General features: G+C 37.1%; 1 protein-coding gene across 1 annotated transcript; it reads left to right on the top strand.

Moving 5' to 3' along the window:
- The first annotated feature begins 4,626 nt into the window (after positions 1-4,626).
- LOC104905898 (cellulose synthase-like protein E6) lies at positions 4,627-14,486 on the top strand. Its single transcript, XM_057392473.1, is given in 8 exon segments — positions 4,627-5,322; positions 5,534-5,638; positions 12,149-12,295; positions 12,390-12,602; positions 12,707-12,806; positions 12,940-13,111; positions 13,308-13,668; positions 13,779-14,486. Coding segments are annotated over 8 exon segments (2,295 nt in total). The 5' UTR covers positions 4,627-4,674; the 3' UTR covers positions 14,328-14,486.
- Positions 14,487-17,065: the final 2,579 nt, after the last annotated feature.

The following is a 17,065-nucleotide window of genomic DNA, read 5'->3' as shown; positions in this document are numbered from 1 at the left end:
TTATAGAAATAATTTATTTGTGTGGAAATTTTTTACAGTCTTTGATTCTTAGAAATGAACAACACAAGTAAAGCCAAAGTGGAGAAATTTTATTATACACCTGGATACACCCAATGCCAATTTTTTTTGCTCATTTCTCATTTCAAATCATCTAAATGAGCAAAAATGCAAAATGTACTAATCAGGAGATTGCTCATATGATGAATGGAATTGCCTAAGTGCTTAGGGATGACAATTCAAGTCAAATCCAACCCAACTAAATAATTCGATTCAAAATAAAAAAATTGGAAATTTGATCTGAATTGTATAGGAGATAGAGCATAAATAAAATCCGAGAAATCCGACCCGAATTCGATCACTACTACCAACACATCAAGCTCTAGACTAAATCTGTATTACAATGGCACAATTATGTTAACACTAGTATAATCCAAGTATATCGATTAGTTATATTCTAAAACTCTGATTTTTGTGATCTTAAATAATTAAAAGTCCGACCTTGATCCGAGGCAAAATAATACGACAAAAATTCGACAAATGAAATCCAAGTCGTGTCTGATTTCATCCGTATAATATTTGAAAATAAAGGTATCAGACTTTTTGCCATTCCATAAAGCGCTACTCCATGATTGCATTGGAGATAAAACACATTTGATCTTCCACAAATTATGTAGCTATCAGCATCTGTTAATTGACAAATTTGTCATAAACTAAGCAAAGATAAGATAACGGTGGGGTTAAGTAACATACACGTTAACTATCTAACCCAATTATATTTTGAAGAAATCATAACTATTTATGTTCCTATATAAGCTTGATATTTATTATTATACAAATATATATATACTTACATGAGAAATGAGAATGAATTTTCTATGTTATAACTCTAATGAACAAGTGATGTAACTCTAATGAAAAGTGATGTAACTCCAAAAAAATGAAATACTAGAAAAAAAGGTTAAAAAAAAAAGTTGGGCTCAAATTTTTTAGGAGGGTATAACTCTAATGAACAAGTGTTGTAACTCTAATCCAATCGTGTGGTTGAGATTCATTCTCATTTCTCATGTAAAGAGCATTCTCATGTGATCTTGCCCCTATATATATATATATATATATATATATATATATATATATATATATATATATATATATATATATATATATATTATATATATATATATATATATATATATATATATATATATATCACTCATTTTTCCTCATTTTACGAAGATTTTGATCATTTCATAATATTTTTGCTCACTTTTTGTTTCACTTATTTTATGGTTTTGCTCGTTTAACAATTTTATGCTCATTTATCAACGTTTTTGCTCATTTTACGTTTTGCTGATTTTACTTTTTTTTTCTCATTTAACTTTTTTATGCTCATATTACGTTTTTCTTCTTTTATATTTTTGTTCATTTTACGTTTTTGATAACTTAATGTTTTCTACTCATTTTGTGTTTCTGCGCATTTGTTACTTTTTTTTGCTCGTTTTAGGAAGTTTTTGCTTATTTTAAGTGGTTCTCACGGTTCTCACCATAAGAGGGTTCTCACTAGAACCCAACCCTATATATATATATATATATATGAAATTCAAAGCAAATAAATTTTATGTTGCCACATCAATTTTGATGTATTATAAAAAAAATTAATGGGCCTATCAAACCATAATTTATGCTCAGCCTTCTACAAAATAAAAAACGCAGTTACCTAGCTAAAGGAGAAATTTGAGAAATGTATTGTAGTTAACTTCACACAATTATAGGTAAGAATGGAAATAGAACGTGCCGTTATGACTTAAAAAATGATATTACAAACTTTGTCATGTCGAATAAACTATTTGAAGGACTGATCCAAACAGATTAATAGAAGTTTATGGAGCGGATAACTATTTGTCTTAAATATATAGACACTTTATAAACTTATATAAGAGTGATTTATTTAATACAAAAGGTTACCCTTTCGGCCTAAGTAACCTTTTGTATAAAATTGGTCACTTTCACTTGTATACAAGTGACTCATGTAAGGTAAACAATTATTCTTTATTTAAAAATGACTCATCTATACTAATATATTAAAAGGCGTGCGTAAACCAGGAACGGTACCACGTGGCGCTCTCGCTCTCCCTAGGGAGTTTTAGTTCATGTAATCCATGTACAATAAAAAAAATTAGAAATTGCATAGTATAGGTTTTGATCCCGTGACCTCAAGTTCATGTACTAAAATTTTAACCACTAGACCAAGTTGTATTTAGTGATATCATATCAAATTACAATATAAATAAATGAAATTTTTCTTACCCGGGGCATAGCCCGGGCCTAATAACTAGTTTTGACTTAAAAAAGTGAATCATTTTGCGAAATGTAAATGATATAGCAATTAATTTATTATGAACCTGGTACTCAACACTAATTGAAAATTAAAGTTATGAAATATTAGAGGTCATCACGTGTAATCTAAATATATATGCTAATAGGGAGACATATAATTCAATTAATTTCATTAAACAGAAATAAACTAATTATACGGAATAATTCCAAGCTTCGTCCTGGACCATAACTAGTTATTGTATAAACATTAAACCTCAGTATTCCACTATTTTTATGTATGGCTATGTGATAAAATTAGGGGCAGAGGAAGAAAAAGCGGGTAGACGGCAGGCCTGGGGTTAATTCAAAAGGAGACAAGATCCACAACCAGGGGCGGATCCAGGATTTCGAATTTGGTGGGGCACCAAATTAGAAAAGCAAAATCATAATATCATATTTTAAAACAATGCAACACTTTAATTTTCACAACCTTAATAAATAATATTAAGTATCCAATACTATCTTCATTTTTAGTATATTTAACATATTGACTTTCACATTCATCAACATATACAACTTTTATTTCAATTAAGAAGCTGATACAAATTTATTTAATGTAAATAGAAATCAAACAAAATTTTAAATAGTAGAATTTATTTTTAAGTATTTGTAAATAAATCTTGGTCATAATTAATATATTTGAATAATGCCGAAAGTCAAATTGTTGCATTTATTTGTAACTGAAAGAAAAAGTAATCGTTATATCACAAACAAAAAAAAGGTTAAAACTAGAACTAGAATTCAGGAAGATGGTTACTATTTAAAATATGAAATGAAGATCCAAAATAGAGAAGAAGAAAAATGATAAAATAGAGAAGAGAAAGAGTAAGAAGTAAAAAAAAAAAGGAAAAACAAAACAAAACAAAAAAAACAAAACAAAAAACCAAAAAGAAAAAAAAAAGGAAAAAAAAGAAAGCACAAAAGCAGCGTGTAGGGGTAGTCGAACCCGCGACATAACATCAATAAGATGTTACAAAGACAAGAGTAACCACTGGAGCAAGTTGCATTATATACAATTATTGCGCGCATTTTAATTTTAACCTATTGTACAAATCTGCTTGACTTTAAAAGTAAAAAGAATCCGATTTTTTTTGGTGGGGCACGTGCCACCCAGGACCCTTAATAGGTCCGCCCCTGTCCACAACCACACTAAACAACGTTGTTACAACGCCCCTGTTTATCTTATAAGAACAAACCATTATTAGGGTATAAACGAGGGGGGTTAATGAGCTAAACAGAGACCGAATATGCTCATATTCAGCTCGGTTTGAAACTACTGGAAGTCAAGCTCGACAAGCCTCCAATATTTGGGTTCGGCTCAAGTTGGACTTAGGCCTAAGTCAACAACTAAAACTACACTTAGGTGTCAGGCCCAATCGTATAGGCCAAGTATGCCAAGAAAGTAGGTGAACATGTTCATTCATCAACCATGTGCTTTTATAACTTGATTTCCCTGTGGGACTCCATAGTTTGTTGAAGGTAAACAAAGTTATCCTATCCATGCTTTTATAACTTTTGTTTTATAATTTTTGATAATATGTAATCAAAAATATTGATTGTCAAAGTTGTTCATCAGCAATTGTGGCTAGTTAATTTGTGATGCATCTATTAAGAAATAGAGGAAGTATCATATATCTTCATGAGTGATACATTATCGAAAAAAACATTCTTTTTGAAGATTATTGAAAAAGTTTCTAATATATATACTTTTTTTTGTTTCAACGTCGGAACCTTGAATCAATGATCGGAATAAGACATAAGGTTCGTTCTCGTAAGAAACTTTTTGTTTGAGATTTGTTTCGCAAAAAATTTATATAAGGTGGTTTATCACAAATTTCATGTTTTATAAGATGGTTTTTGACAAAAAAATCCAATTAAAATACTCACATCTCATTGAGTTGACTCATGTTCCTTGACGAGGGTCGTCTCATAAAATTAGTGACTCTGTACTAAAGTAAATTATAAAGATTAAATTTTTTGGTGAATAGAAGAGACGGAATAGCTATAAATGGGGCTTTTTGGAAAATAAGACAAGAAAGAAAACACCGAGTAGAAATTAATCTCTTTATATTTCTAATTAGATTTAGGTTTTTTTTTTCCTTTGACCGGACAACTAATAAAATTGGACCCTTATATTTCGAGGACGTGTGCGGTTGTTGATCCTGCCTATGACATTAGCCGCCTTTGTCCTTGACGACATTTCTTAGTCTTGTCCTGCTCTAAAAAAAAAAAGGTTTTTATACTTATACATACCCCTTCCGGTGTAATATAGATAGAAATAAAGAGAGCCAAAACAAGCAGATGAGAGCAGCAATGGCAAACTCTGACACTCATACTTTCCCTCTTCATCACTGCCATATCCACAAACTACAGGCATATCTTTATCGAGCACATTTCCTTGTTCATATGTTAGCCTTAGTAGCTATTTTCTACTACAGAGCAACCTTTTTTCTTAACAAAACTAGTTTTGCATATCATGCAGTTCCTTTTTTACCTTGGCTTCTAATGTTTGGTGCTGAGCTCCTATTCGCATTCATTTGGTTCCTCAAGCAACCCTTCTACTGGTGGCCCGTTACTCGGACCGTCTTCCCAGAGAGGCTGCCTAAGGATGATGTATTGCCTGCAATCGACGTCTTTTTATGCACAACCGATCCTAAGAAGGAACCAACTTTTGAGGTCATGAATACTGTTATATCTGCCATGTCTTTGGATTATCCTGCTGATAAACTAAGTATTTATTTATCAGATGATGGAGCTGCCTCTGTGACGTTGTATGGTATAAAAGAGGCTTGGGTATTTGCAACTTGGTGGTTACCTTTTTGTAAGAAGTACAATGTTAAGACTGTATGTCCTCGAGCCTATTTTAAGCAGCCTGAGCCTGTGCATGAGCCCGAGTCCATGGAGGCAAGTCGGCGCAGCGAGTTTATCGATGATAGAAACATAGTTCAGGTTTTGGACCTTATAACTTCTTGATTTTCTCATCTAAAATAGAGTTTATAGTTTTGCTTTCCAATCCACGTATTTTATACAATTATACTTCTATACGAAGAATCTCATTCTGTGATTTACATACAAGGAAAGATATAGTTGTTTGAAGTTTAGGTTAAACCACAGTTATAACTGAAATTGCGAGGCGTGGAACTTTTGATCATTTGTCTAGGACAAATATGAGGTTTTCAAATCGCGAGTGCAAAGCAAGTCAGGCACTGGGGAGATTGATGGCGGTTTTAAGACAAGTGCCCAAGATCATTCATCATTTGTTCAGGTATATAAAATGTTTCTTGTCGTCAATCATCTTGATTCACTTACCTTCCTGAGTTGATTTAGAGAAGTAAAAGTCTAAAAGATAAACTTGAAGAATAGAACCCTTATCTGAAATTGAACTTCGTTCTGTCCATGATTTCACTTTTTTTTTTTAATCCATATGAGCCACGAAGGCAGTCAAAGTACAAAGAAGGGGAGGGGGGATTTGAACCTGTAACCTATCGTTCACAATACCTCAATCTTAACTACTAGGCCAAGACATCCTTGGTTTCCATGATTTCACATTAACTGGGTTATATGAGATTCATGGAGCTATGTTTTGTTGGAATATTTCTGGGGTTGGCCATGATCATAAAATCACAAATTGTTTTATCAGATGATCTGATTTAGTTAGACCATAATTGAGCTAATTGATTCTCTTACCCTTTCCTAAAAACCTCAAACCAAACGCCCCCCTAAGTTAATAAAAAAATGTCCAAGTCAATAAGTTATATGTAAGTACTCAAAAGTTAACGAAATACATAAAAGTTAGTGGTGTGACTGGATCGGACAAGAGCGGAAGACAAAAATCGAACTATGACTAATAATATTCTACAGGCTTAGAAACAACTAACACACACTAAGGCCGAAAAGACACAATCTTAGTGCACGGAAGCAAATCAAACAATGTGCCATTTTGCTGGAAAAAATGTCCAAAAACCAGGATTGTTTACCATGTATTTTTGACATAACCTGAATATTATGTGTTTTGCGATTTTTGACCATGACATGTTAGAAATTTCTAAAGTTTGTGATTCAATTTTAATTGATAATGTTCAATCGACATCTTCAAATCTCAAAAGAAGTATGTTAGTGCCACCTCTCGGCAAAGTAGCCTGATGGTCAAGCTCCCTCCTGTCGCAATAGTGTGGGGCTCCTGTGGCAATTGTATGGGGTGTCAGAGGCTGTTGCTTCATGGCCAACTTGAAGGGGCTGAAGTTAATGTAGATGGTTTTGGTTGTTACATTATAGTAGTACTCAGCAACATCCAACAACTCTAGTCCTACCTTGCATTAAAGTTCCTTGAGTAGACTTTGAGGAATACAATTTTTTTCTGTGTGATCTTTCGAAGATATACCAACCGTAGGTATTTGACCATCAAACACTGACAGAGGCTACTGTTGCAACGGAAGCGATTAACAAAGCAATAAACTCAAGAAAACGAATAAAGAACACACAAGATTTAACGAGGTTCACTATCAATTTGATAGCTACGTCCTCAAGGCAGGGGAAAAGATTGTTTCACTATGAACGAGATGATTACAAGTACGATAGGCAAGATTCAATGATATTGAATCTCAAAGACTCTCTCTAATCTCCTCTATTGTGTTTTTCTCTAATCTCTCTCTCTCTAATTTGTGGTTGAAAACAAAGCGTACAATTAGGGCACTATTTAAACCCTTCATTAAACGAGAAACAGAAAACCGGGAAAAAGCCGAATTCCCGATAGGTGCGGGCGCACCACCTTTTGGTGCGGGCGCACCGGCTTCTGGTGCGGGCGCACCATTTGCTTCTGCCTCAACAACTGAAATCCGTCGTGACGAGTGTGCGGGCGCACCCCTCCCTGGTGCGGGCGCACATGACCTGGTGCGGGCGCACCTCTACTTGGTGCGGGCGCACCTCTCGCGCTGATCGCAAGTCACTCGTTTCACAAATCTCCACCTTGACTTGCATCTACCACACAACTCCACCTTAAAACAATCAACCAAACATGTATCTCTTCAACAGTACTCGAGATACACTTTCCCCTCCTGCAGTTGCATCTTTAACCCGATGCCGGGCTTGCCACCTTTATCCCGGGGCCGGGATTGCCTCCACCTTGAGGCACAACCTCTCACAAGATCAAATGTGACTATCAACGTTCAACAAGTCCAAGCAATGTTTGAACTTGCGAACTGGAACTGGCTTGGTGAACATATCAGCTGGATTGTCTGCAGTCCCAACTTTCTTCACCACTATCCTCTTCTCACTCCTCAGAAAATGGTACCTTACATCAATGTGTTTAGTCCTATCATGGTGCACCTGATCCTTAGCAAGACAAATAGCACTCAAGCTATCACAATACACAATAGCACGATCATGGTGAAGACCCAGATCACTAACCAAACCACGTAACCATATACCCTCCTTTGCTGCAGCAGTCAAAGCCATGTACTCAGCCTCCGTAGTAGACAAAGTCACTGAAGACTGCAAAGTAGCCTTCCAACTAACCACAGAACCTCCTAGAGTGTATACATACCCAGTCATCGATCTTCTAGTGTCTATATCACCTGCATAGTCCGAATCAGAATATCCGGTCACCAAACACTCAGTATCATTCCCATAAATGAGACCCACATCTGCCGTTCCTCTCAAGTAGCGGAAAATCCGCTTCACTGCCTGCCAGTGTTCCTTCCCTGGTTGAGTCATAAACCTGCTCACAACACTAACAGCATGTGCTAAGTCTGGCCTAGTGCAAACCATAGCATACATCAGACTACCAACAGCACTAGCATACGGAACCTTAGACATATACTCTTTTTCCTCATCAGATTGAGGAGAAAGCACAACAGAAAGACGAGCATTTGCAGCAGCAGGAGTATCAATAGATTTCGCAGTACTCATACCAAACCTGTCAAGTACCTTCAAGATATAACTTTTCTGAGAAAGGAAAAGTTTCTTCCGTCCATGATCCCTATAGATCTCCATGCCAAGAATCTTCTTTGCTGCTCCCAAATCTTTCATGTCAAACTCGGAACTCAGAAGCTTCTTCAACTTCACCACGTCTGACTTCTTCTTTGCTGCAATAAGCATGTCATCAACATATAACAATAAGTAAATATATGAACCGTCCTCCACCTTGCTATGATAAACACAACAATCATATGGACTCCTGGTAAAACCATGCTCAACCATGAAGCTGTCAAACCTCTTGTACCACTGTCTAGGTGACTGCTTAAGTCCATACAAGGACTTCTTCAGACTGCAAGCAAACTTCTCTTTTCCTGGAACAACGAACCCCTCTGGTTGACTCATCAGAATATCCTCCTCCAACTCCCCATGTAGGAAAGCTGTTTTCACATCTAACTGCTCAAGTTCCAGATCAAAATGTGCTACCATTGCTAATAACACTCTAATAGAAGTATGACGAACCACTGGCGAGAAAATCTCATTGTAGTCGACCCCTTCCCTCTGACTGAACCCTTTTGCAACTAGCCTGGCTTTTATCTGACACTTTCACCCTCTGAAGTTCCCTCTTTCCTCTTGAAAACCCACTTGCAACCAACCACCTTACGACCCTGTGGTATCCTCACTAGTTCCCATGTCTGGTTCTTGTGAAGAGACTCCATCTCCTCACTCATAGCAACTAACCACTTAGCTGATTCGTTACTAGAAACTGCTTCCTTGTAGGACATTGGCTCAGGTGACTCAATATCTTCAGCTACATGTAATGCATAACCAATCATCTCCTCTACACAGCAGTTTCGGCCAGGAACATTCCTGCCCTCTATCTGTTCAATCAGTCTCTGCGGCTTCTTCCTAGGTTTTCTGACCTTCAACAACAGTTTCCTCATGATCAGACTCAACATCAGCTGTTTCATCAACAACAGCTACATCCCTCTGACTAGTCTCCACAATGGGAGAACTCACTGGAGCCTCATTATCCTTCCCCTGAGTTCGAACCTGTGGAGTAGGTCTGGAGCAACTACTTGCTCAGATCCTTCATCTGTGCTCTCATCAGTATCACCTGCAGGTTTGTTAGCAGATACAAACATAGTGTTTTCATCAAAAGTAACATCTCTACTAAGTATAACACGCCCTTCTGATGGGGACCAAATCCTGTAACCCTTCACACCATCTCCATACCCAAAAAACAACCCTTCTTAGCCCTTGGTTCAAGTTTACCCTCATTCACATGATAATAGACCATACAACCAAAAACACGCAAACCAGAATACTCAGCACTTCTCCCAGACCATACCTCATAAGGTACCTTGCAGTCAATACCTGTATGAGGACCACGGTTTATCAGATAACATGCCGTTTTCACGGCTTCACTCCAGTACTTCCTAGTCAACCCTGCATTAGAAAGCATGCATCGAACTCTCTCTAGCAAAGTCTGGTTCATGCGCTCTGCAACACCATTCTGCTGTGGTGTTTTCCTGACAGTGCGATGTCTCACTATCCCTGCGTCCCTGCAAAGCTCATTGAACTCATCATTAACAAATTCTAAACCATTATCCGTACGTAGCCTCTTAACCTTCTTTCCTGTCTGATTTTCCACTAAGACTTTCCATTGCACAAAAGTCTTAAAAGCCTCTCCTTTATGCTTTAAACAATAAAGCCAACAGTACCTGGAGAAATCATCAATAAAAGTCACAAAATAACTGAATCCTCCTATACCTTCTACCCGAGCAGGCCCCCAGCAATCTGAGTGAATATAATCCAGCGTCGCCTTAGTTATGTGCAGCCCCTTCCCAAACTTAGTCCTGTGTTGCTTACCCAACACACAGTGCTCACAAAACTCAAGGTTCTTCACCTTGTGGCCACAAAGAAGGTTCATCTTGGATAATATCTGCATCCCTCGCTCACCCATATGCCCAAGTCGTCTATGCCACAACTTAGTCATCTCCTCAGAACTTGTAGATGCAACATTAGCAGAACCAGTCAGAGTAGTACCTTGTAACACATACAGAGTACCCAACTTAGTGCTCTTAAGCACCACCTTCGAACCTTTCCACACACATAGTTCCCCATCCGAGCCAGAAAAAGTAAACCCTCCTTCATCTAAGACACCCAGAGAAATCAGATTTTTCTTTAACTGTGGAACATGTCTAACATTCATCAAGTGACGAATCTCACCCCCCAAAGTCTTTATCTTGATGGAACCCCTTCCTACAACCTTACAAGCAGCATCATTACCCATAGTAACATTACCACCATCACAAGACTCATAAGAAGTAAACCAATCACGATTTGGACACATATGGTAAGAACACCCCGAATCTAAAATCCAACGATCAGACGGACTAGGCATATCAACAGCAGCTAATGCTAGGTCCTCTTCGGAGTCATATTTCGTATCCTGTTGTGCAATGTTAGCATTGGAAGCTTTAGGATTCTTGGGACATTTATTCTTCCAATGGCCAGGTTCTTTGCAATAGTGACAGACATTCCTAGGATTGGTCTCTTTACCCTTAGAATTTTTCTTCTTCTTAGGACCCTTCCCCTTAGCCGAGTTCACCACCAACCCAGCCCCTGAATCTCCACCACTCTCAGTCGTTGCCGCCTTCTGGCGCAACTCCCTAGTAAAAAGTGCTGACTTCACCTCCTCTAGGGTCACAGTCTCTCTCCCAACAACAAATGACTCAACAAAGTTCTCATATGAATGTGGAAGTGAAACAAGCAAAATCAAGGCAGCATCTTCATCCTCAATCTTAACATCTATATTACGCAAATCAAGTAAAATAGTATTAAGTTGATCTAAATGATCTCTTAGAGACGTACCTCCTTGCATACGCAAGGCAAACAGCCGTTGCTTCAAAAGCAACTTGTTGGTGAGTGACTTCGTCATGTAGAGACTCTCCAACTTCGCCCACAGACCTGCCGCAGTGATCTCATCTGCAACTTCTGTGATCACATCGTCTGCCAAGCACACGACAAAATCGTGGAGTGAGCCTTCTCCTCCATCGCCTCCAATTCGGCCTCACTAGGGCCTCCAGCCGCTCCACTCTTGTCACTCTTGACAAGAGGTTTCCAGATGCCTTGTTGTTTCAACAAAGCACGCATCTTTATCTGCCATAGCCCAAAACTGTTCCTCCCCGTAAACTTATCAATCTTTGAGTTCATCGTTTCATCTTCCCAACCCTAACGCTGATTTTAATCTCAAGCTCTGATACCAAGTTTGTTGCAACGGAAGCGATTAACAAAGCAATAAACTCAAGAAACGAATAAAGAACACACAAGATTTAACGAGGTTCACTATCAATTTGATAGCTACGTCCTCAAGGCAGGGGAAAAGATTGTTTCACTATGAACGAGATGATTACAAGTACAATAGGCAAGATTCAATGATATTGAATCTCAAAGACTCTCTCTAATCTCCTCTATTGTGTTTTTCTCTAATCTCTCTCTCTCTAATTTGTGGTTGAAAACAAAGCGTACAATTAGGGCACTATTTAAACCCTTCATTAAACGAGAAACAGAAAACCGGGAAAAAGCTGAATTCCCGATAGGTGCGGGCGCCACCACCTTTTGGTGCGGGCGCACGGTTGTGCGGGGCACCAGACATCATCTCGCCCGAACAGAGTGCGGCGCACCATTTGCTTCTGCCTCAACAACTGAAATCCGTCGTGACGAGTGTGCGGGCGCACCCCTCCCTGGTGCGGGCGCACATGACCTGGTGCGGGCGCACCTCTACTTGGTGCGGGCGCACCTCTCGCGCTGATCGCAAGTCACTCGTTTCACAGCTACAATATGTATGCTTTGGCAGGTCATAAATCGCAGTAGTATAGAAGATGATGCTGCAACTGCAATCATAAATCCAGAACATGTAGTGATGCCTTCCGTTGTATATGTTGCCCGTGAAAAAAGACCTTCTCATCCACATAACTTTAAGGTGGGAGCTCTTAATGTTCTAGTACGGAATTCATTACCACTCTCATAAGTCACTTTTTGGCCTATTTTTGTTTAATTAAGTAGTTTGACATGATATGCAACTATTTGTGTTACAGCTCAGGGTTTCCGCCATGTTCAGCAATTCTCACTACATTCTAGTTCTAGACTGTGATATGTACTGCAACGACTCAAAATCAGCCCGACAAGCAATGTGTTTCTATCTTGATCCTAAGATTTCACCCACGTTAGGCTGGGTTCAATATCCCCAGACATACTATAATGTTAATGAGAATGACATCTATGACAGTCGGATGAGATTTCTATGAAATGTAAGTCGATCAATCTACAGAAACATCATGACATACTCTTGTGTGTTTCCAGTTTTCATACATAAAGAGAAGTAGTGATTCTACTCACAATGCGTATTTCCCAGGTATATTGGCCTGGGGCAGACGGTCTTCAAGGACCAGTCATATCTGGTACTAATTTTTACATCAACAGGAAGGCATTGTATGGCTTTAGTATCTATAATGGTGTGTTTCGACTTATTTCTATTATCCTTATTTTTGGTTATTCAGGATTGAGGAAGCATGCTATACTATTCCTCACTGACAGTACCAGATTGATAGCTGCTAATCTTTTCTTATAAGTTAAAAAATAATGCAGGTAATGACATAAAGGAACTAACAGATATATATGGTTTTTCCAATGAGCTTATCAAATCTTTAAGCCGACATGAGATGCCCAAGGAAATCGAGCACCGAGAGCTATGCTCTGTTTCAGTAAAAGAAGCCCAATTCTTAGCCTCTTGCGCTTACGAAGAGAACACTAAATGGGGGTGAAAAGGCAAGTAGAAATACAAACATGTATGTTGCTTGCGTGTAGAACTATATATATGGTTATACATATTGATCATCAAATGAGTTGCTAGCTATATGTACCATTGATCACAATTTAATTAAATAAAATGTCTGAATTATCACCTAAGAATTCAAGAGTTCATTCACATTTACATATCAAAAGAGGATTAACAGCCTTTTTTTGCAGGTTGGTTTTCGGTATGAAAGTGTAGTGGAAGATGCAATGACAGGTTATATGTTACAGAGCAAAGGGTGGAGATCAGTTTACTTGAAGCCTTCAAGGCCACAATTTTTGGGTGCTGGTACGATTAAGCTCAATGAACTTTTGATTCAAAATACCAGATGGACCTCAGGACTTGTTCAAATAGGCCTGTCCAAATATTGCCCCCTTATCTACAGTCCATCAAAAATGCATATTCTTCACAGGATATCTTCTTCTTGGGTCACACTGTATCCTCTTGGTTTTATATCAGTCTGGTGTTTCACTACCATTCCTCTGATTAGTTTCCTTTTCGGCGTTCCTTTATATCCCAAGGTGAATCAAAGTTCATCAAGTAAATAAGTACATACATAATATAGTGTAACATTACGGTCTGACTCCGAATGACATTGTTTGTGCTTTGTGTTACATTTAATATAACACAGGTCTCAGATACGTTTTTCACAGCATTTGCTTTTGTGTTTATATCATCCTTGCTGAAGCTTCTATGTGAAGTTATAGTTACAGGAGGGTCAGTAAGAACATGGTTGAATGAACAAAGGATTTGGAAGATTAAGTGGCTTGCAATTTATGCTTATGGAGTTCTGGACAGTGTATTGACGAAACTCAGGCTCCGAAAAGCTAGTTTCATACCTACTAATAAAGCTGAGGACAAAGATACAGTTAGATTGTACGAAAAGGGAAAGTTCGACTTTAGGACATCCAACATGTTTCTTGTTCCTCTGGTGACTGTGGTTACTTTAAACCTCTGTTGCTTTGTTGGCGGAGTTGCAAGACTGGCTGCTGTTGGAAATTGGGATACCATGTTTGCTCAAGCTGTCCTCTCATTTTATGGTTTGATCATGAGTTTTCCAGTAATGGACGCCATGCTTTTAAGGCAGGACAACGGATGCATTCCGTTATCCACTACTTTGACATCTACCATGACTGCTCTTGTTTTACTGAGCTTTGGACATTTGATTCTCTTGCGTTAAGGGATGGATGTATGGTGTTCCTTATGTCCCGTTGTTTTTCGGTTGCAAGGAATTTGACAATGATATATGTAATTATTGTTGTTATCTGTTGTATTATATTACGTTTGGTTTACTATTTTTATACTAAAAAAAATCAAATAACTTACCAATTTCATTTCATTTTGTTTGTTTTAATCTCTACTCGACCTGTTATCATTACTTGATTGTAAGGTATTGCCCCAATTTGTTATATTCTCTTCTCCTCAAGTTAGTGGTGTCAGAAACAGATTTGACCAATGGGTGAACCTGATTCTGACCTGACTTGAACCTGGTTCGATCTGTGAGGTTCAGTCCCCAGACCTGACCAGCACCTGGCAAGATTATATGCTGACCTGACTAGACAGACCTGCATTCAAACTCGAACCCAACCGTGCACAACTAGATATTACTAAAATTCAATTATTTTTTTATATCTACAAAATCATTTAAATATATTAATTTATAAAATTTCTTACATTTAATAATTAATTAAATAAAAAATTAAATTACATTTAATTTAAGGGTTAAACTTTGAATATCATGTACTTGTTTATATTTATATTTTCATTTGATTACCCAATTTCCCCATTTTCAAATAATATTAAAAAATATCTGATTCAATCCTATAATCCAAATTTATTATTCCATTTTAATATTTTACCAAAATATGAAAATATCTCCATTTCTTCTACCAAATTTTCTACCAAATTATTCCATTTTAATATTCTACCAAATAATCTCAAATTCTCGTAACCCTATACTAAACAACAACATACGAGCTCGTAATCAGATATGAAATTCATTCTTATCTTAATATCCCAAAACACTTGTAGCTGAAAGACGGCAAATATTTTGGAGTTCCGATAGGTATTCTCACAAATATCAACTGCTAGCCAGTCGTTAATGATAGAAGTCATAAATTTTAAAAAAAATCAGTTACATTCCTTTAATCTAAGGATGCAAATGATTTGAAATTTTACTTAAAATCTAAAGCAATTTTAAGGAACATATATACACAAACCAAACATAAATCAATAAATATGCAAACATAAAATCTCAAATTCAAAATTTTCAATTGAACATGGGTAGATCTAAGATCAAAATCTTTTACATTCGCTCATTACAGAAAATGATAAACTAGATCTAAAAGTTACAAAAAAAAAAACAAAAAAAATTACAATAAAAACAATAATACTTTTAACTCTTAAATTCTGTAAATTGATTTGGTTATTTCTGTAATGAGCGACACAAGGATAAACAGACGAACCGAGGAACCGACACTAGGAACCACCACCACCATAAAAGAACGGATGAACCGAGGAACCGCCAAGCATCATAAAAGATCGGATTGACCGAGGAACCGCCAACCACCGCTGATGAAGGACGAAATGCTACGACCACCACCTACGTCAAATGACAAATTAGGATTATTTTTCATATCGGCGAATAAAAAGGATCCATGAAGGATGAATTTGGCTGAATCTTCGACAAGTGATGGAGTGGGAGGGGGTAGTGCAGTTTTTGACGACCAATGTCGTGGGGTGGTTGAGGGGATGGTAGGCTGAGGAGAGAGAATGACAGAAGGAAGAGGTGGGCGGTTGAGAGAGGGATGGGGATTAGGGTTTTAGAGAGGATAGATGGAAAAGAGAAGGGAAATCAGAAATGGGAGATGGGTTTGAGTTTTTGAAAAATTGATGGTTAGATTTTGATCCTTCTCAAATCAAGGGTTCTAATTCATGATCCATGATATTAATCTTTGGCCAATAGGAAAAGAGAATTACCTAATACATGAATTGATGACTTATCACATAATTGACAATCTTATATTTTTTATAATCTTACTAATTCTTGTCTTGGTTTAGTAGCTTCAAACTTTAATAATTAGTCAATTATGTTGTTAATTTGAAATTTTGGTTATTTTTGTTGAAATTACTATGATTAGTGTTTAAGTATTTTTTAATTAGAGTTATGAATTGAGTTTTTTAATTTTAATTAGACTTTTTATAGCATTATTTATACAACTATCAGTCTATTACTCAATTAAGTAATAGTATAATTATATTAACTTAAGTAAACTTATATGTAGTGTTACATTGTCATAGATTATTGACTTACAATGATACATTTATTGATCTCGCCAAATAACAGCTTGTTTCAATCCAAATACATGTTTTTAGTTTTGAAATGTATTTCACAAGAAGACTATTAGATAAAAATATTGTATTGTTATTCAATTAGCTTATAATCTATATTGATATAATTTATAGTGATACATTCATTAATCTTATCTAGTAACAACTTCTTTCAATTATCGTGGAACAAGTTAGTGAGTTACTGATTTGGCATAATTCTAAGTGAGTAACTGACTAAATGCTAAGTTAACATATGGTTGCTAACACGTTACTAACTAGAACCGTAATCCCCATCCCTCTCTCAACCGCCCACCTCTTCCGGATTTCCCGGCCTTCTCTCTTCCATATATCCTCTCTAAAACCCTAATCCCCATTTCTCTCTCAACCGCCCACCTCTTCCTTCTGTCATTCTCCTTCCTCAGCCTATCATCCCCTCAACCACCCAGTCTTCTCTCACCACACTCTCAACCACTAGTAGAATAAATGATATTTGCTGCGGTAATATTGCTGCGGTTTTACCTATATGCAACAATATAACACGCAAAAAGAAAAGAAAAAATAAAAATTGACAATATTGCTGCGGTTCCC

This window comes from Beta vulgaris, chromosome 1 (genome assembly GCF_026745355.1).
Source record: "Beta vulgaris subsp. vulgaris cultivar EL10 chromosome 1, EL10.2, whole genome shotgun sequence".
Lineage (NCBI taxonomy): Eukaryota > Viridiplantae > Streptophyta > Magnoliopsida > Caryophyllales > Amaranthaceae > Beta > Beta vulgaris.
This window is presented reverse-complemented; position numbering and strand designations above follow the sequence as displayed.